Source organism: Nicotiana tomentosiformis, chromosome 2, assembly GCF_000390325.3.
Source record: "Nicotiana tomentosiformis chromosome 2, ASM39032v3, whole genome shotgun sequence".
Lineage (NCBI taxonomy): Eukaryota > Viridiplantae > Streptophyta > Magnoliopsida > Solanales > Solanaceae > Nicotiana > Nicotiana tomentosiformis.
In genome coordinates this window covers 181,491,736-181,512,182 of record NC_090813.1, presented here as the reverse complement: position 1 = coordinate 181,512,182, position 20,447 = coordinate 181,491,736, and the positions used below count along the sequence as shown (strand labels likewise).

The window sequence follows — 20,447 nt, the reverse complement described above, 5'->3', positions numbered from 1 at the left end:
ATTTGAGGGTATGTGGGGCTGTGAGAGAGAGGACAAAGAGGCCAAGAGGCTTCGAGATTCTGGCGGATAAGGTGGTGCACGTGCTCTAGTTGTAGCCCATCATGGTAGAGGCTATGTAAGTAGTCCAGTTTATTCAGCACTTCCAGCTTTTAGTGGTACTCCAACTACTTCCAGGTCTCAGGTTGCCGATTAAACACCACCATTGTCTAGTGCACCTCATACATGGGGTGTTTTCAGCGATCAGTCCAACCGACCAGGCCCGAGCCAGTTTCAGCAGCCACATCCCCCGTGAGCTTGTTTTGAGTGTGGCGATACCCATCATATGGTGAGGGATTGCCCTAGACTTAGGAGGGGTGCATCTCTACTGACTACTCAGGCTCCACGTATTTCAAAAAGACTCCAAACTTCTCGGGCCGTGGTTACTACTCCAGTTACCGCTCTACCTACATATCCAGTTAGGGGTGGAGGTCAGACTGGTAGGGGTTGCCCTAGAGGGGGAGGCCAGGCTAGATGTTATGCTAATCTGGGTAGGATGGAGGCAGTTGCATCAGACGCAGTTATCATAGGTATTATTCTATTTTGTCGTAAAGATGCATCAGTCTTATTTGATCTAGGATCCACTTACTCATATGTATCATCTTACATTGCTCTGTATTTGGGTATATCTCATGATTCTTTGAGTTCTCCTATTTATGTGTCCATGTCTGTAGGAGATTTTGCTGTTGTGGATCATGTGTATCGGTCGTGTTTAGTTGTTATTGGTGGTTTTAAGATGCGAGCTAATCAATTGTTGTTCAGTATAGTAAACTTTGATCTTATCTTGGGGATGGACTGGTTGTCGCCCTATCATGCTATTCTAGATTGTCATGCCAAGACGATGACATTGGCTATGTGAGGTTTACCATGGTTGGAGTGGAGGGGTACTTTGGATTATGTTCCTAACAGGGTTGTGTCCTTTCTTAAGGCACAACAAATTGTTAAGAAGGGGTGTGATGCATACCTAGCCTTTGTGAGAGATGTCAGTGTTGATACTCCTACCGTTAAGTCAGTTCCGGTAGTGAGAGACTATCTAGATGTATTTTTGACAAATCTTTCGGGCATGCCACCCGATAGGGATATCGATTTTGGTATTGATTTGTTGTCGGGCACTCAACACATTTCTATTCCACCATATCGTATAGCCCTAGCTGAGTTGAATGAGTTAAAGGAGCAGTTGTAAGAGTTGCTTGATAAGGGTTTCATTTGGCCTAGTGTGCCACCTTGCGGTGCGCTAGTTTTGTTTGTGAAGAAGAAGGATGGTTCTATACGCATGTGTATTGACTATCGGCAGTTGAATAAGCTTATAGTGAAGAACAGGTACCCATTGCCGCGCATTAATGACTTATTTGATTAGCTACAAGTACCCTCTTTAGCTACTAAGATCGGGAGTTTTCTTGGTTTGGTCGGGTATTACCGTTGTTTCGTAGAGGATTTCTCATCCATTGCTACACCTATGACCAGATTGACCCAGAAGGGTGCTCTTTTAAGATGGTCCAAGGAGTGTGATGAGAGCTTTCAAAAGCTAAAGACTACTTTGACTACAACCCCAATGTTGATGTTGCCTACGGGTTCGGGGTCTTAAACTGTGTACTGTTATGTGTCATGTGTTGGCCTTGATACGTCGTTGATGCAAGACAGTAGGGTGATTACATACGTGTATCGGTAGTTGAAGGTCCATGAGAAGCATTATCTTGTCCATGACTTGGAATTGGTAGTTATTGTTCATGCCTTGAAGATTTGGAGACACTATTTGTACGGTGTCCCTTGTTAGGCTATACCGACAACCGGAATCTACAGTATCTATTCAAATAGAAGGATCTTAATTTGCGGTAGCGGAGGTGGTTAGAGGTTCTTAAGGACTATGATATCACTATTCTATATTATCCCGGGAAGGCCAACGTGGTGGTCTATGCCTTGAGTCAAAACACGGAGAGCTTGGGCAGTTTAACATATCTACCGGTAGCAAAGAGGCCACTAGCCCTAGATGTCCAGGCCTTGGTCAACCAGTTTGTTAGATTGGATGTTTTAGAACCCAGTCGAGTTCTTGCTTATGTGGTTTCTCGATCTTCTATATATGATCGCATCAGAGAGCGTCAGTATGAAGACCCCAATTTGCTTGTCCTTAAGGACATGGTGCAACACGACGATGCCAAGGAGGTTTCTATCGGAGATGACAGTGTGTTACAGATGCAAGGTTGATTATGTGTGCTCGAGTTGATTCTTCAGGAGGCTCACAGTTCGTGGTACTACATTCATTCGAGTGCCGCTAAGATGTATCAGGATTTGAGGCAGTACTATTGGTGGAGGAGAATGAAGAAGGACATAGTGGATTATGTAGCTCGGTGCCTAAATTGTCACCAAGTGAAGTATGAGCACTAGAGGCCATGAGGTTTTCTTCAGAGACTTGATATTACCGAGTGGAAATGGGAGCGTGTTACCATGGACTTCGTTGTTGGGCTGCCACGAACTCAGAAGAAATTTGACGCGGTATGGGTGATTGTGGATAGGTTGACCAAGTTGGCTCATTTCATTTCGGTGGTGACTACATATTATTCAGAGCAACTGACTCAGTATTTGCAAGATTGTTCGACTTCATGGCGTGTTGATATCCATCATCTCTGGCTGTGGCATGCCATTTACATCGCACTTCTGGAGAGCCGTACAGTGTGAGTTAGGTACACGGGCTGAGTTGCGTACAACATTTCACCCCCAGACGGATGGACAGTCCGAGCACACCATTCAGATATTGAAGGATCTGCTTCGTGCTTGTGTTATGGATTTCGGGGTTCTTGGGATAAGTTCTTGTCGCTTGTGAAGTTTACCTACAATAACAACAACCAATCGAGTATTCATATGGCTCCTTTTGAGGCCCTATATGGGAGACAGTGTCGTTCTCCAGTTAGCTGGTTTGAGCCGGGAGAGGCTAAGTTATTGGGCAAGGATTTGGTTCGAGATGCCTTGGAGAAGGTCAAGTTGATCCAGGATCGTCTTCGTACAACCCAATCTAGACAGAAGAGTTATGCGAATTGGAAGATTCGTGATGTTGCATTTATGGTTGGAGAGCGAGTTTTACTCCGGATTTCACTAATAAAAGGTGTGATGAGGTTCGGATAGAAGGGCAAGTTGATCCCTAGGTATATCGTACCTTTTGAGATTATTGAGAGAGTGGGAGAGGTGGCCTACAAACTTGTATTGCCACCTAGTCTGTCTGCAGTTCATCCGATGTTCCATGTTTTTATGCTCCAAATGTATCACGATCATCCATCCCATGTTCTAGATTTCAGCTCAGTCCAATTGGACAAGGATTTATCTTATGTTGAGGAGCCGGTAGCCATCTTGGACAAGCAGGTCTGAAAGTTGAGGTCAAAGAGCATTGCTTCAGGTATGTCTCGAGGAGGCAACTTGAGAGGCCGAGCATGATATACATAGTCGTTATTCTCATTTTTTCACCACTTCAGGTATGTCTCTATACTCGTTCAAGGACGAATGTTTGTTTTAAGAGGGGGAAGATGTAATGACTCGGCAGGTCATTTTGAGTATTTTAGCCCCGTTCCCCTATTTATTTCCTTCTTTATGTTATATTGTGGTTATGTGACTTGCCGGGGTAATGGATTTGATTTCGGGTGAGGTTCGGAGTGAAATGGGACACTTAGTCCAAAAGTTGGAAGCTTAAATTGAAAGAGTTGATCGGAGTTTGACTTTGTGTAGACGACTTCGGAATGGAGTTTTGACGGTTCTGATAGCTTCGTGTGGTGATTTTGGACTTAGGAGCATGTTTGGATATTGATTTGGAGAATTGTAGGTCGTTTTGGCTTGAATTGGCAAAAGTTAGAAAGCTGAAGGTTTGAGAGATTGAGAAGTTTGACCGAGAGTTGACTTTATTGATATCGGGGCCAGATTTCAATTTTGGGAGTTGAAATAGGTCTGTAGTTTCATTTATGACTTATGTGCAAAATTTGAGGTCAATCGGAGTTGGTTTGGTATGAATAGGCGTTAGTTTTGGAAGTTGGATGTTCATGGTTTCAATAGGTTTGAATTGGGTTGCGATTCGTCGAATTGATATTGTTTGATTTTATTTTAGGCCTCAAGTAGGTTCATTATGTGTTTTGGAACTTGTTGGTATGTTCGGACCAGTCTCGGGTGCCCCGGGTGTGAATAAGATTGAAATCGGGGTCAATTTTAGACTTGTTGACTGCTGAAGGCCGCTGAAGTTATGGTGTCATAGCACCTGCGGTAGGCTTGGCTGCAGGTATGGTTGGAGGGATCGCAGAAGAAAAGTTCTAGGGGACTTTTCTGTGACCACAAATGCGAGGAGATTTCCGCATCTACGAGCCCATAGGTGCGGAGGAACTGGTCGCATATATAGATAGGGCCCCTTGGATCACAGAAGCAGACACTGTCCGCAGGAGCGTGTGTACATAGGCGCTCCTATGTCCGCAGGAGCGGGAGCGCAGATGCGCGTTTGTGTCCGCAGAAGCGGATTTGGCTGGGCTTAAGTGAAAACTACACCTGCGATGGATTTTCCGCATGTGCGGAGTCGTAGAAGCGACTGTAGATCCGCAGAAGCGGAATTGCTGGGTTAAAAGGGTGTAGATCATTGTTCCCATTTTCATCTTTTGAGTTAAAGACCTCGGTTTTGGACGATTTTGAGAGAGATTGTGAAGGAGTTGATCGGGGAAGTGATTTTAACTAGGATTTGATTATTATACGTGAATCCATCTGATGGTAGGCTATAATCTCGTGTTTTAGTTGCCTACTGCACTCTAATTTACTGCACCTTAATTGAGTTTGAGCTTTAATTGCTAGTGTTTTGCACTAATAGTGTGTTCTATGCCTTATAGGACTGATTCCGAGCTATGTAGATGTTATGGAATTAATTCAAGTTATTCTGGAGCTTTGAAATCTGAGTAAAAGCCTAAGGATTAAGTTGGGCGTGTTCGGGGATCAACGGACAATAGTGTAGTTAACGAGAGAAACGAAGAATTGAGAAGGACATCACCCAGGTGAGCGATCGCGTACTAGGCGCTCATGTAGAGCAGTACACTGTCCACAGTGTGCAGCCATATGTGCAAGCACACCTCCAGGTGCACAGCCGCACACGTCTTATTCCAGAAATTGTCCTATTTTGCGTAGGAAAAGGTGTTTTCGTTTGGGCCCGACCCTACTTGGTATATATACATGGAAAACAGTATTTTTGGACTTTGGACACATCTAAGACCTAAGGAGGCTAAGGAGGAGTTGGAGAAACAAAAGCACAATGATTCATCATTCAATCCTCACTCAAGACACGAGTTTGGATCGTTGTATGTTTTTCTTTACTTTAAACATATTTGTGATGAATTGCTCCATGTCTATGGAGTAGTTCTCTTTAGGGTTGATGGATTTGGTGTACTGATACTTGTTTGTGGGTTATAACTCTAGTTTTTATGTATTGAATCATTTTGGATGTTTTAATTGTTGCACCTATATTCACTAGTTCATGTAATCGAGAGAGGCATAACTTGTGATATCTCTGCATAATATTTTGTGGGTTGAATTCATTGATTCTTCTTAGTAATCGGAAGAGGTTAGCTGAGTTGTTGATAAAACTTAGTTAGGAGGATAATCGAGAGAGGTTCTCCTAAAGACCAATCCACTACGAATTCTTGCTTATCTTCACCGAGCTTAACTTAGTTCATCCTGCGAGGGTGAGACTTAGTCGAGAGATGAGTTTCTTCTAAATGTGTGAACTAATAATTGAGTGAATTCGAGAGACACACTTAACTAATTATCTAGAGTTAGATCCCAATTTGCACATATTCCATCAAACCCCTGTTTACTCCCATTGATATCTTTCCTTACTCATTGTTGCGATTGTCATTAGTCAATAGTTTAGACTCTTAGTCAATTTTAGTTTTAATCACATAAATCTCAATTCTTGATCATCTTGGATAGCAATCAAGCTATAAACTACGAAAATACTATTTAACTCCAATTCATGTGGATACGATATTATATTATACTATATTCGACTAGGGAGCATATTTAAGTGTGTGTTTTACGCTCGTCAAATTTTGGCGCCATTACCGAGGATTGGCAATCAATAGTGTTGGAAATAGTTTGTACTGCTAATTCAGGAATTTTTCTTTTCAGTTTATTTTTTTCTCTTTTTACGTTTGGTGTTCCTTAACTATGCGTAGGCTACAGGTAAGAGTTGTGCATGACTAGATCCTCCGGGAAAGAATTGATACCTTATGACCCAGAGATAGAAAAATAACTGCGGCAGCTGTGGAAAGAAAGAAATCTCCCTGAGAATGTAGAGAAGGTTGGGCAATCCTCAACCAAGGAAATTATGGCTAGAGATGATGATAATGTTGATTTGGCTGCAAGAGAGGCAGCCCATCAAAGAGAAAAAGCTGCAAGGGATGCAGAGAAAGCAGCTATTAGAGATGCATAGATAATCTATGAAGAAGAGAGAACTCGAAGAATGGCTCAGAATCAACCTTTGATTGTAGACCAGTTAGGAAATATAGCTCCCCGTGCTAGGAGACCACTTGGCGATTATGCTAGACCGATCTATAACCAAGGCTTATCAAGTGTGAGACCACCTCTAGTTGCAGCTAACAATTTTGAGTTGAAGCAGGGGTTACTTCAAACTCTGCAAAACAATTGTGTCTTCAGAGGAAAGATGAACGAAGATCCAAACAATCATCTGATGGACTTTGAGGAGATTATGAATACTTTTCAATACAATGGTGTGTCACAAGATGCAGTCTACTTAAGGGCATTCCCCTTCATACTCAAAGATGATGCAAAGCACTAGCTTCGAAGCTTGCCTAATGGGTCAATTAGAACATGGGATGAGATGACCAGAAAATTTCTTGATAAATATTTCTAATCAGCTAAGACGGGCAAGTTTAGAAGAAAAATCCATAACTTTTTCCAGAATGACACTAAAACTGTGTTTGAAGCTTGGGAGAGGTTTAAGGAGATAGTGCGAAACTGTCAACATAGTGGAATTGAACTTTGGATGCAACTCCGGGACTTTTGGGATGGATTGACACCAGCCGCACGCAGAACATTGAGCAATGCAGATGGAGGCCCGTTAATGAAGAAGACTCCAGAAGAGATAGTCATAATTCTAGATGATTTATTTGAAGATGGAAATCAATGGCCCTCTGAGATTGCTGAAAGAAGAAGATCAACCGGTGTTCACCAAGTTGATGCTAACATATCTGTGCAGGTACAACTTGATACCACAACCAAGAAAATAAGGAAGTTGACCTTAGCTTCAATACATAGTAAACCCCACGCAGCTTGTGATATATGTGGAAGAGGACACCCTACTCATGAGTGTCAAGCCTCAATTGAGGGGCTGTTGGGAATTATAACTTCAATGCAATAAGTCTGAAGCACCCCGATATTTCATGGAGTTCACCTGGGGGTACTGCAAATGCATGGCAACAAAACAACTCCAGATTCTAGGGACAAGGAGCCCAGGCTTCCAAAATCAGCAAAAGGCAGCAGTTCCCACCTCAACAAACAGTGAATACCTGAAAGAAACCCCAAAGAAACAGTGAATGTTGTGACCTTGAGAAGCGGGAAAATATTGAAAGATCCCACTCCAGTCCAAAAAGAGGTGGTACCTAAAAAAGAAAATGAGGAGAAGCTGAAAATTAAAGTTGATAAGAAGAAGAAAGGTAAGAAAGGAGCTGACAAAAAGAAGAAGGAGGACACTTCGAGAAAGGAGGATCGTAATGAGAGCGAGCACATGCCTGCTCTACCTTTTCCCCAAAAGCTATATAGAGAAAAGCTGGATAAGTAGTTTGAGAGATTTCTGGATGTGCTGAAACAGGTTAATGTAAAGTTTTCATTCACAGAAGTGCTCTCACAAATGCCAGCTTATGCCAAATTCTTGAAGGAGATCCTTACAAAGAAGAGGAAGATAGAAGAGACCTCAATGGTCAAGCTCACAGAGCATTGCAGCGCGATCTTGCAAAACAAACTCCCACAATAGTGTAGAGATCCAGGGAGTTTTACTATATCTTGCTCGTTAGGCACTCTTAATTTTGATAAGTCTTTATGTGATTTTGGTGCCTCAATTAATTTAATGCCTTTGTCTATTTACATGAAGCTGGAGAATGAGATTGGAGAGATATGGTCTGCACTAATATCTTTGCAGCTGGCAGACCAAACAACTATCATACCTGATGGGATAGTGGAAGATGTCTTATTTCGGGTAGATAAGTTTGTATTTCATGTAGACTTTATAGTAGTGAAGATGGAGGAGAATAAGGAGCCCCCCTCCTCATTCTAGGAAGACCATTCTTAGCGACAAGTAGATAAATATTGGACATACACGATAGAAAACTCATGCTTAGAGTGGGTGAGGAGACAGTGACTTTTGAAATGAATGTAGAAACGGGGGTGAAAAAGGAGAAGCCATATGCAAGTGTTGAGAAGAAGGTGAAGAGTTCAAGAGATAAGGCTCCAGTGATTGAGAAAGATAAGTATAGGGTGTACCCGTAAGAAGGCTGAGAAGAAGCTATCTGCATGGATGTGTGCACTAGTCCGGGCGAGAAGAATGGAGCCCGACTTTGATTTAGACCCCGACTCCCGACTAGAGATTCAGGGAAGCTTCCTCTACCTTATGCTTTTTAATTGTATGTCATGGGGACATGCCACAACTTAAAGTGTGGGGTGGGGGATATTTGTATGTATGCATATTAGTCTTAGTTTTTGTTTGTTAGTTTTAGTATTTTGATGGGGAAAAAAAATTGAAAAACCGTAAAAATTTTAAAATTTTACAATTTTTTATTTTCCCCGACGATGGATATCCTTTGACAGGTGTCTTGAAGGAGTTAAGTCGAAGGAAAAAGACCAAAAAGATTTTCTATTAGTAGGTAGTGTATTAAATCCCTCTTGGTTTTTTTTTGTGTCGCGATTCTTTTCCAAGGGTTTTGTTTGAACCGGGTATAGTTAGTTTTTATTTTTTTGTTAGTAGTAGGAAACCTTGTGCTGTGATTTGAATTGAAAGCCAATATCTCTTGACTTGGTTATGCCTTGAGAATAGTGAGCGCTTTAGTTGTGACGCTTAGGCTCAATTTTTGACTCTTGTGTAAGTACCTTAAACTGTATGATCTTAACTTTGCTTAACTGATTTGACTAGAGTGTCTTGATAAGCCAATCTTGAGTGAGTTATGTGCCATGTGTATATGAGGTTTTGTGTTATTTTGTGCATTGCATTTGATGTCTAGAACTTGCCCCGTGTGTTTGCAAAGTGAAATAGTAGTTTTATTCAGTCTTGGAAATGATATAGGCATTTCTTTGTTGAGCCAGTTATTTGCTTTTACCCACCTAATTGGTATGAATCTTAGTTAACCCCTTTGAGCCTGTAATCCTGTTTCTTTGGCACCCACATTACAAGCCTTACCTGTTTGTTTGAATTGACCATCTATTTGAACCTTGTTCCTCTCATGAGCACTTAAAATTATTATGAACTGTGTAAAAGTTGAAGTGTGGGGTGATTGGTTTGGCTTTTGAGTGAAACTATTGAAATAATGAGAAAGGTGCACTGTTTTAAAAAAAAAGTAAGAGCCACTTGAATTGAAAAAGAAAGAAAAAAATTATTGTATGGTTGTGAAAAATATTCCTTGATAGTGGTAACTCTTGATGTAATTGTGCTTAAAGAAGTAGGGAGTTAATATATATTGATTTGAAGATGGAGTTATGGTTTGGCATAAGTGTGGGGTTTGGAAGGTAAAGTGTATTTATTAAAGTACTTAGGGAGGTGTAGTCACTCTTATGTCTAAATGTATACTACCCGTCCCGCAGCTTACATTACAACCAATTAAAGTCCTACTTGATCCTCGACTGAATGAGCTCAATTAGTAGAGTAGTACACTACGGGCAAGACTATAGTTCATATTTTGTGGTATATGAATATTATTTCTGAGAATGAGTGAATTCTTTCTATCTTGAGTTCCTAGTTGTTCTTAATGTCTATTGTGTGTGGAACTACTCTCTATTGATGTGAAAGGACACTTGATTCATGAAGGAAATGTAATGTCATTGACCTCTATGTTGGAGTAAGTGAGCGAGTTGTGAACAATTCGTGGTACTTGTGAGTCAAATCTTGAGGCAAGGATGTTACATTGAAATTCTTAGTCTATTTTAAATATTCTTGAGTTAGGAGAGTTGTTTAAAAAGGTCGTGTCTTTATAAAGTGTAGTTTGATTGCTCGAGGACGAGCAATGGTTTAAGTGTGGGGTGTCGATGGTAGGCTATAATCTCGTATTTTAGTTGCCTATTGCACTCTTAATTTATTATACTTTAATTGAGTTTGAGCTTTAATCGCTAGTGTTTTGCACTAATAGTGTGTTTTATGCCCTGTAAGAGTGATTCCGAGCTATGTAGATGTTATGGAATTAAGTCAAGCTATTCTGGAGCTTTGAAGTCTGAGTAAAAGCCCAAGGATTAAGTTGGGATCGTGTTCGGGGATCAACGGAAAATAGGGCAGTTAACGAGAGAAACGAAGAATTGAGCAGGACACCTCGCGCACCTGGGCGCTCACAGGGCGCGCAAGTAGATCAGTACACTATCCAAAGTGCGCGGCCATATGCGTGAGCACACCTCCAGGTGCGCGGCCGCGCACGTCTTATTTCGGAAATTGTCCTATTTCGCGTAGGAAAAGGTATTTTCGTTTGTGTCCGACCCCTACTTGGTATATATCCATGGAAAAATGGTATTTTCTAGACTTTGGCCACATCTAAGACCTAAGGAGGCTAAGGAGGAGTTGGAGAAGCAAAAGCACAAGGAATTCATCATTCAATCCTCACTCAAGACACGAGTTTGGATCGTTATATATTTTTCTTTACTTTAAACGTATTTGTGATGAATTGCTCCATGTCTATGGAGTAGTTCTCTTTAGGGTTGATGGATTTGGTGTATTGATACTTGTTTGTGGGTTATAACTCTAGTTTTTATGTATGTAATCATTTTGGATGTTTTAATTGTTGCATCTATATTCACTAGTTCATGTAATCGAGAGAGGCATAACTAGTGATATCTTTGCATAATATTTTGTGGGTTGAATTCATTGATTCTTCTTAGTAATCGGAAGAGGCTAGTTGAGTTGTTGATTAAACTTAGTTAGGAGGATAATCGAGAGGGGTTCTCCTAAAAACCAATCCACTACGAATTCTTGCATATCTTCACCGAGCTTAACTTAGTTCATCTTGCGAGGGTGAGACTTAGTCCAGAGATGAGCTTCTTCTAAATGTGAACTAATAATTGAGTGAATGCGAGAGACTCACTTGAACATTAAAAGTGAATTGTCTAGAGTTAGATCCCAAAACAATTATCTTGCACCTATTCCATCAAAACCCTATTTTCTCCCATTGATATTTTTCCTTATTCATTATTGCGATTGTCATTAGTCAATAGTTTAGACTCTTAGTTAATTTTAATTTTAATCACATAAATCTCAATTGTTGATCATCTTGGATATCAATCAAGTTATAAACTACGAAAATATTATTTAACTCCAATCTCTGTAGATACGATATTATATTATACTATATTCGACTAGCAAGCATATTTAAGTGTGTGTTATATGCTCGTCACCATCATTGTTTTTACCATTTAGTGTTTTGAGTTGAAAAAATTGGGAAATTTGTGAAAACTTCAAAAGCCATATTTTGAGGATTTGAAAGGCGATTTAAGATCGGAATTGAATAATTTTAGTATGGTTGGACTCGATATTGAATGAGTGTTCGGATTTTGTAAGTTTGGTCGGGTTCCGAGACGCGAGCCTAGTGTTAACTTTTTGAGTTGACTTTTTGATTTTCTTTAAAGATTGTATATCCGGAATAGTTTCTTATGGTTTGTCTTTATGGTCTAAAGTTATTTTGGCTAGATTCAAGCCATTCGAAGTTGGATATTCGCGGAAAAGGCTTATTAGTGGATTGAGTTAGCTTATTTGAAGTAAGTATCTTGCCTAACTTTATGTAGGAGAATTACCCCTTAGGATTGGAGTTATTTTGTATTATTTATGATACGTGAAAGCCGTGTACGCAAAGTGACGGGTGGGTACACGGGCTATATGTGGTAATTGACCGGTTTAATCTATGTAGATTCTTTTCTTGCTTTTAATCGAATTGTCATAACATGTTATATGCATCATTGTTAATCCATCCTTACATGCTTTATTTGACATTTTTAATACTTGTCCCATCTCTTACTTGTTATTTGCCCGTACATGTTTAGTTGAAGTTATTATTTCCTTATTGTCTTGTTAATTGTTGAGTTGCCTTACTTGAAGTTGTCATTTCTGGGAATATCTTATTGTTGAGTTTTGGTGTTGAAGTTATAAAAGTCATGATCACATTGAGGCAAAGTTGTAAATTATTGAAATACCATTATTGTTGAGCTATTCACTTTCAGTTTCTATTGTTGAAGCTCTTGTACACATCGTGGTTGAGCCATGTGTTATTTGTTGTGGAAATAATGTTATTGTTGATTCTTTTGGCAAGTTGTGGTATTTTGGGCACTTGAGGTGCGAGTTGTGATATGTTGTGATATTGATACACATGCAGTGATATAAGGATAGGGGTTGATATGCATGCGGTGAGATAAAGTGGGCTTGATACGGGTGTTGCTAGTAGGAGAACTACTTGATGTTACGCGATGTGATAAGTTGGACTAAAACACGTGTAGCTATTTCAGGAAAAAATATAATTTTCAAAACTAAATGTAAGGATCCCTTGGTGATATAAGGAAATATTGTGATTATGATTGTGTAATGAGATACGAGGTGGTATCTCAGACGTAATTCTTGTCGTTATCCTTCATTTATATCACTTGTGTTTGTTTGCATCATTTCCTTGGTGTGCTTATTATGTGTTCTTCCCTTGATGCCTTTATTGCCTTAATTGCAGTGTAGCTTATCTTGTTGTATTTATTCATTGTATTATTTTCTTATTTCCATTATTATACTGTACCATACATGTTCAGCTTCTTTATTTATTCTAGTAGGTGTCTTAACCTGACCTCGTCACTACTCTATCGTGGTTAGGCTTGATACTTACTGGGTACCGTGATGGTGTACTCATACTATGCTTCTGCACATCTTTTTGTACAGATCCAGGTATCTCATACCACGCTAGGCACCAATGAGTAGAGCTTCCAGATCAGAGACTTCAAGGTATAACTGCCGGCGTCCGCAGGCCTCGGAGTCACCCTCTGTCTTTGTTTTCTATTGCATACTCCTTATTTAGATAGTGATGTATTAGAGATGTTCCAGTATACTCGTGTAGAGCTTATGACTCAGTCTCACTAGATTTTGGGAGTTATTGTCAGCTGTATTGTGGAGTTCTTTTATGATAACTGGTTGGTTTAATTTGAAGTTTTATTACTATTTTAGTTATTTCTTCATATATGTTAGGCTTGCCTAGTCTTAGAGATTAGGTGCCATCACGACATTCTACGGTGGGAGATTGAGGTCGTGACAAAACTAAAGTTACCAAACCGAATAACCCGAAATCGAAAGGAGAAAAGCTGAACCATAACAAATTTAATTAGGTGTGGTATTGGCACTACTAGAAATTCGGTAAAAACCGACCAAGGTCGACCGACCAACTTTGGTCGGTCAAAAAACCGACCAAAGTTGGTCGGTTTTTCAAAAAAGTTTTTTTTTTTTTTTACGAAACCGACCAACTTTGGTCGGTTTTCTTTGGCGCAAAAATGCGGGAAACTATTTTTGAGTCCCGCGAAATTTATGTTTCAAGAAACCGACCAACTTTGGTTGATTTTTCAATTAAAATAAATAAAAATTAATATTAAAAAAATGACCAACTTTGGTCGGTTATTTTCGTGCGAAAATACAATTAAAGAGTATAAATAAAATAAAAGACAGTTTTAAAATAAAATGTACCAATGGTCTAGTGGTAGAATAGTATTCTGCCACAGTACAGACCCCGGTTCGATTCCCAGATGGTGAATCTTTTTATTACATAATTAAAATACCGACCAACTTTGGTCGTTTTTTTTTGCAATATTTTTTTTTTGAATTTAATAGACCAACCAAAGTTGGTCGGTAATTTCCGACCAACTTTGGTCGGTATTCCTTTCCGACCACAAAAATATCGTCCCCACGTAAATGGTCGCGTTTTGGTCTGTTTTTGGCCATTACCGACCAACGTTGGTCGGATTTTTTGATCGATTTTTACCGAATTTCTAGTAGTATGATATAGTATTTTAAGAAAGCGAATACTAAAAATAGCGAACCAAAATATCTAAATATCATAGTACCGACCGACGAACACTCTTAGCCAGAATTTTCTAATCATAAATAAGATTGTGTTTCTGACAATTACTATAATTCTTGCAAAAGGCCCATGAAAAGCACAAAATGTTTTTACATGTAAAGTACATACACATACTCTGTGTGTGTCTCAATTTAAGTGGCTCATTTAGACATAAAATCTTTAAAATTTTTGAAATAAAATTTATATATTTAAAAATTACGTAAAAATACTATAGTCATAATATTTTACAATTTAAAATATTAAAAACTTATAAAAATTACAATCAAAATTTTATTTGACTCTCGAAATTTGTACATGACATATAAATTGAGAGAAATGGAGCACTAAACTAACAAAAAAGAGGACGCACACTAACACAAAGAAAGCGAGAGAGATATTTCATAAGATTCTAAGATAGAAAAAATATCTAAGCTAAGCTATCCACGCTGGCAATCTTACTGGGCCAATTTAGAATCAGAAATGCACTTTTTCTCACACCTTTTCCCCTTTATTTATTCCCTATTTTCCACCGCCCCATACCCCACCCCCCTTTCATCCACCCCACCGTCTTCTTCTCGCCGGTGAAATTTACCGGAAAATCCTCAATTTCTCTGATCCAATCCTCTACTGAAATCACGGAAGATTTCATTAACTTGAATTTTTTTTAAAAAAATTGTAATAAAAAAAAGAAAAAATTGTAAGAAGTTCTATGGGCGAAGAAGTAAAAATCACCGACGGTGATGCTTTCACTGGAGACGAAAACCGTGTTCTCGAGTGGGAAGAAGGACTTCCGAGTCTCGAAGATCTAACGCCGTTATCTCAGGCGTTAATCCCGCCGGAACTCGCGTCGGCGTTCAAAATCTCGCCGGAGCCGGCGAAGACGTTGTCCGACGTCAATCGCGCTTCGGAGAGCACGTTTTCGTCTCTCCGCGGCAGCGGACCGTTGCAACAATTACACATTTTGTCCTCACCGGAAACGGATCCGACGGAAAATGGATTGGATCCGAGGAAGACCCGAAGAATTGATCCAGAGATGTTAGACGCGGATTCAGCATTAATGAGGAATGAGAATTGTGGAGGAGGAGATGATAGTAATAATAATTCAGCGTCTAAGACGCTGAACAAGCGGCCGCGGCTCGTGTGGACACCGCAGCTGCACAAGAGATTCGTGGACGTGGTAGCTCATTTAGGGATAAAAAATGCGGTGCCAAAGACGATTATGCAGTTAATGAACGTGGAAGGATTAACGCGGGAAAATGTTGCGAGTCATTTGCAGAAGTATAGGTTGTACTTGAAGAGAATGCAAGGGCTGTCAGATGAGGGGCCCACTTCTTCCGATCATTTATTCGCGTCCACACCCGTGCCACAGAGTTTGCAGCAGTCCGGTGGTAATGGCCCTAATAGTAATGGCCATAACAGTAGCGGTTATAACAGTAATGGTCATAATGGTAATGGTCATGTACAAATGCAAATGCCTATGCCAATGCCAATGATGTATCCCCCACAAATGGTGCCAATGCCTATGATGGGAATGTCAGGACATGGACATGGGTTTCATCATCAGTATAATATGGGGGCGCAACAGCCAGACTGGTCTGGAAATAAATTTGGTTCTTATCATTATGTTGCTCCTAGTGACAAATAGCTATATAGACCAAAAAAGAGGTAATTCTTGGTTCTATAAAAGTTGCAACTCTACTGTTTGTGAACTTATTGTGTATGCTAATAGTTAATTGCTTGTACAGGGTTGATTACTGGATTGTTCCATCAGGAAGATTCTCACTTGGTGGATTGCAAACTAGGAATTCCAGTTAGTATCATTTAGGATTTTTCATTTGTTTAGATTCCGTAGATTTATAGGGAGAAAAATTTCATAAATTGCTCTAAATTTCTTAGAGCATATTGGCCTAAGATGAGTTTAAATGGAGTAACAAGGTCAGTGAGGATTCATATAGCCGACCCCAACTTATTTGGGACTGCAGCATACTAATAGTAGTTGCTCGAAATTTCTTAGAGCCAGATCATTTCTGATTGTAGCTTCTTACTCAAAAAGGAGCTTAATACATAATTGGAGAACAAGATAAAATTGTTGTTTTGATCACACTTTTCTTGAAAGATAGTACAATAATTTCGGATTCTCTTTTTCCTTTTCTATTTGTAACTATTGTAGTTTATCTTTTGGTGTGCTTATGGATTTATTATACAAAGTTGAGGGCAAGACCAGGATTTTCCTAGAAGTAGGTGTATACGATATAGGAGTGACTGCTTACTCTAACTTCTTGTTTACTGCTTGCTCTTTTGGTTGATTGCAGATTTTATTTTTGGGTCCCAAACACTATGACAAAAAAGAAAATTAGTTCTAAGAATTTGCAGGCTATTAGAGCATTTTATCTAGCTGTTAGTGTGGGTGGATGACTTCTGGAAGTGGGTTTTTGCTGAAATGCCTATTCTAATTTCTATAGCTGCAGAAAGTAACTTCGTTTGTCCTCTTGAAATTGATGCAAACTAAGATTGATGGTGAACTAAGAAAATATAATGCATTTTCTACACCACAACCAGCACTTCAACGGAGGGAATCGACCCGTTCTAATTTTGTAATAAGCTAGTAAAAAGGGCAGCCCGTTGTACAAAGCATCCGCGTTCACGCAGGATCCGGGGAATGGCTACATCCCAAGGGTGTGATGTAGACAATCTACCCTAATGCAAGCGTTAGTGGCTGCTTCCACGGCTCGTACCCATGATGTATAGGTCACACGGAGACAACTTTACTGTTACTCCAAGGCTCCCCTTCTGTAATAAGCTAGTAAAGCAAAGAAATTTCTTAATTTTATCCTCCAACATATTTTAGCAGTAACTATATAACACCTTGGTTGAAATCGTTTTCTTGCTATCATATCTATTTCTGCATTCTAGAAATATTTCTGCTGTATCTAATGTGATGATCTATCACATATACATTGCGAATTTCTATTGGATCTCAAGTGTTACACTACATATGTCATTGTGCATTTTGAGAACATTAAAGTTTGATGTTGCTTTGACTTTCATTTGTTTCAGTCATTATCAAATGCTGGTTTCCCCTCCCCTCCCAACCATTTTTCATTTATTGATGAAGAGGAAATCTCATCACCATTACTTATTTTTTTTCTGGGCTGTTTACTGATCCATATATAGTTAAATGTGGCTGTATAAAGGGCAATTAGATGTCTTTTTTCTTATGGTGATTATAGAAGTGCATTGTCCCTTCACATTCAGAAAGGGTTGGTATTAGGGCAATAACAGTTTTCATCTGAATGTCTGATCAACATGTACAAATGAAGTTGTTCTTGCCTTGGTAATCTTCTGGCTCATGCTTTTACCTCAGAAGATTGGGTTAAAAATATAAAACGGCATATCCGATTACATGAGTTTTGCCTTATTGATCATTGGTACTCAAATTTGTAGCGTGGACCAGCCAGATGCTTGAGCTTAGAGAATTCATGACTGATACCACGAGGTATACTCTGGTAGCATTTCGGACAAATTTGAGTTAGACAGCAAATTGTCACTATGTTTGGTCTATTCTTGTAAAGCATTGATGTGGACCCTGAAATAAATTTCATCCAACAGCAGCAGATCATTTATACAATCTCAACATGATATGTGTTAACGTTTTGTGTTAATGTTAGTATTTGGCATTTGTTTTCAGTAATGATCATAGACTCAATAATGTATTAGGAACATTATCAGCTTCCCTAACACGGTTATATGAAGCTTTATCCTTCTTCGCCCAGTTTAAAGCCATATTTACTTTCTATAACAGAATACTTGATTGTATTGTATGTAATTGGCCGACTATACATCTCCTAAATTATTGTGCTTTCTTCAAGTTGAGTAACAATTACAAGCATTTCATTTGGTTGTGTTTTCTCTGAGGTGGCATTAGGTTTCCCAAAACACCTAGATAATCTGCTACCCTGTTTCCCTTGTAATAATGAACATGATATGAAATTCTTTGGGAGGACCCAGTAACTCAATGTCTTATTTGCCCTTACTAAATTAATCAATTTTTTGGGGTATATATATTTTTAACCATCTATTTAATGACTGAAATCATATGGTATTAAATTTTGAGAAGCTTTGATGAATATCTTTTGTGCATTACTTGGTTCACAATTTCACTAGACCTCTAGTAACTTCTCCGGTAATGTTGCTCGTGCTTGAAGCCTTCTATTTATATGTGTGCCCTTTTCCCCATTTCGATGTATATGTGTATGTCTATCTATGGACTATGTGAATGTGTCTTGTACTTTTCCTTTCTTTTAAGCTAGTTCAAAGAAGCAACAGTGGGTAGGTAAAGTTCTGCTGATTGTAAGATGCTGTATTGCACCTTCTTCAGTACTTTCTCTTTTTTTTTGGTCCTTCAAATTGTTAAATGGGATATCTTTTACACGCAACTTCTATTGCTTTGAAACTCCGCCTATGTGAGCTTTGCAAAGCGTAGCCGGTCCGAAGCCCGGATAAAGGAGGAGGGTTGCTGGGCAACATTAAAGTAATGTAACTAGGAAGAATCTCTGAGTACTCTAGATGACTCTAGCTAAAACAGATGTTATTCGTCTTCCTGCTTTAGTCGAAACTTTCATGTGGATGCAATGAATCACAGATCATGGAACTAATGAGGAATTTGAAATGATTTTGATAAATTGTGGAATTTGAAACTTTTTTGTAAACTAACGACTTGTGGTGGTGGCTGATTAGAAAATGAGTGGAAGTTGACATCCTTTCCTCTCATTCTTGTAGGTCATTCTAGATTGATGCAGGCATCAATGTTGTCCACACTATGCCTCCCCCAATTCCAGGGAGATGATTTTTCTTTAATTTTCTCAACTTTCTTAACTACTTGATTCTGTTTGTTTTGCCTGAATATCATGATGTTCCTTTTCTATCTAATAAATATATCGTGGTTAGGTTTCCGTTTGTTTCTTGAACATTAAATGTATACATCTCATCTTTCTCCTTTTATCTGCTATGCGTCACTATGAGTGCATGTGTTAGCAACACTTCTGTAGGCAACAAATTTCATGCTTTTTAGTGCTGAAAGCACCAGTCACCACCTTCGTATAGCACAGGTTTTTAGACAATTTCAGAAAACATCTTTGTGCAGGTATAAAGATAACTGCTCCAAGTGCACACTCAAAGAGTGATGTTATAGAAATTTCTTTAATTCTCTTTGTGAAATATACTGTCCATATGTTTCTTGTTCTTGTCAGATGGTAACTGGCTCACTCAGGTGTTCTTTATCTTTTGATTATTTGGTAGCAGATCCTGTATGGATAGTTGCTTATTTCTTATTGTCGAAAACATAGATTTGCTTATCATGTGTACTGTGTACGATGAAGTATAATGTCTGCAATTTGTGCTTGCTCTGCTATTCTGTGGATGTGCCATTCTTCATAGATAGATTATGAACTGATTGATAGAATCCTGTGACCATTTGTTTTCTTGATTGCTTCCATGTTCTTATGTTCTGGATGGACAGAAACGTGGAATCATCTCCATACTGTGGAGTTCATCAAGCAATTGACTATAGGAAATCGCGAGTCATAACTTTACTCCAAAGAAGTCAAAAGAGCATCGTGGTGTATTTCATTCTTCATTACAGAGGGTTTTTGCAATTTAATCTCATTCTACTCTTGCTGGATAGATATTGCTCCTGCACAAGGATCAAAAGTCTCACATTCTTGTAACTTATTTCCGATCAGTGGTTTAACTGACTAAAACTACTTGTTGATTCACCTTTGTGATTTTCTTGGTGTCCTCTTCTACTTAGTATTGAGTCATTTAACTTACTGGGAGAATTGAAAATTTATTGATTTTAACTTCTTTTCCACAATACTCTGGAGAATGGATAAAAAAAAGTCCTATTGCATTTTAAGAAATATTGCTATATATTCTGTTTATACCAGGGACGTTTCTATTTTGAACCACGTGGTTGCACTTGCATAGATGAATATCTGTTCAAAACGCAGGTTTGCCTTCACCCTGCAAACTCGTTATGTCTGCCAACGTTAAAAGTTTACCCTCGTGTTTTTTTTTTTTGGTTTTGGGGGGGGGGGGGGGGGGGGGGGAGGAGGAGAGAATGAG

General features: G+C 39.1%; 2 protein-coding genes across 2 annotated transcripts; both read left to right on the top strand.

The window, feature by feature from the left end:
• The first annotated feature begins 322 nt into the window (after nucleotides 1-322).
• Nucleotides 323-895, top strand: LOC138906203 (uncharacterized). Its single transcript, XM_070194731.1, has one exon. It carries the CDS (start codon nucleotides 323-325, stop codon nucleotides 893-895), a length of 573 nt encoding a protein of 190 aa, XP_070050832.1.
• A 13,925-nt stretch (nucleotides 896-14,820) lies between these two features.
• LOC104121444 (transcription factor PCL1-like) lies at nucleotides 14,821-16,467 on the top strand. The gene is made up of 2 exons (XM_009633449.4): nucleotides 14,821-15,989; nucleotides 16,070-16,467. Exon 1 carries the CDS (start codon nucleotides 15,034-15,036, stop codon nucleotides 15,967-15,969), a length of 936 nt encoding a protein of 311 aa, XP_009631744.1. The 5' UTR covers nucleotides 14,821-15,033; the 3' UTR covers nucleotides 15,970-15,989; nucleotides 16,070-16,467.
• The last annotated feature ends 3,980 nt before the right edge of the window (nucleotides 16,468-20,447 follow it).

What these genes read in the sequence shown, in the direction of transcription:
- LOC138906203 (XM_070194731.1), top strand. Translation starts at nt 323, where the DNA reads ATGGTGAGGGATTGCCCTAGACTTAGGAGGGGTGCATCTCTACTGACT.
- LOC104121444 (XM_009633449.4), top strand. Translation starts at nt 15,034, where the DNA reads ATGGGCGAAGAAGTAAAAATCACCGACGGTGATGCTTTCACTGGAGAC.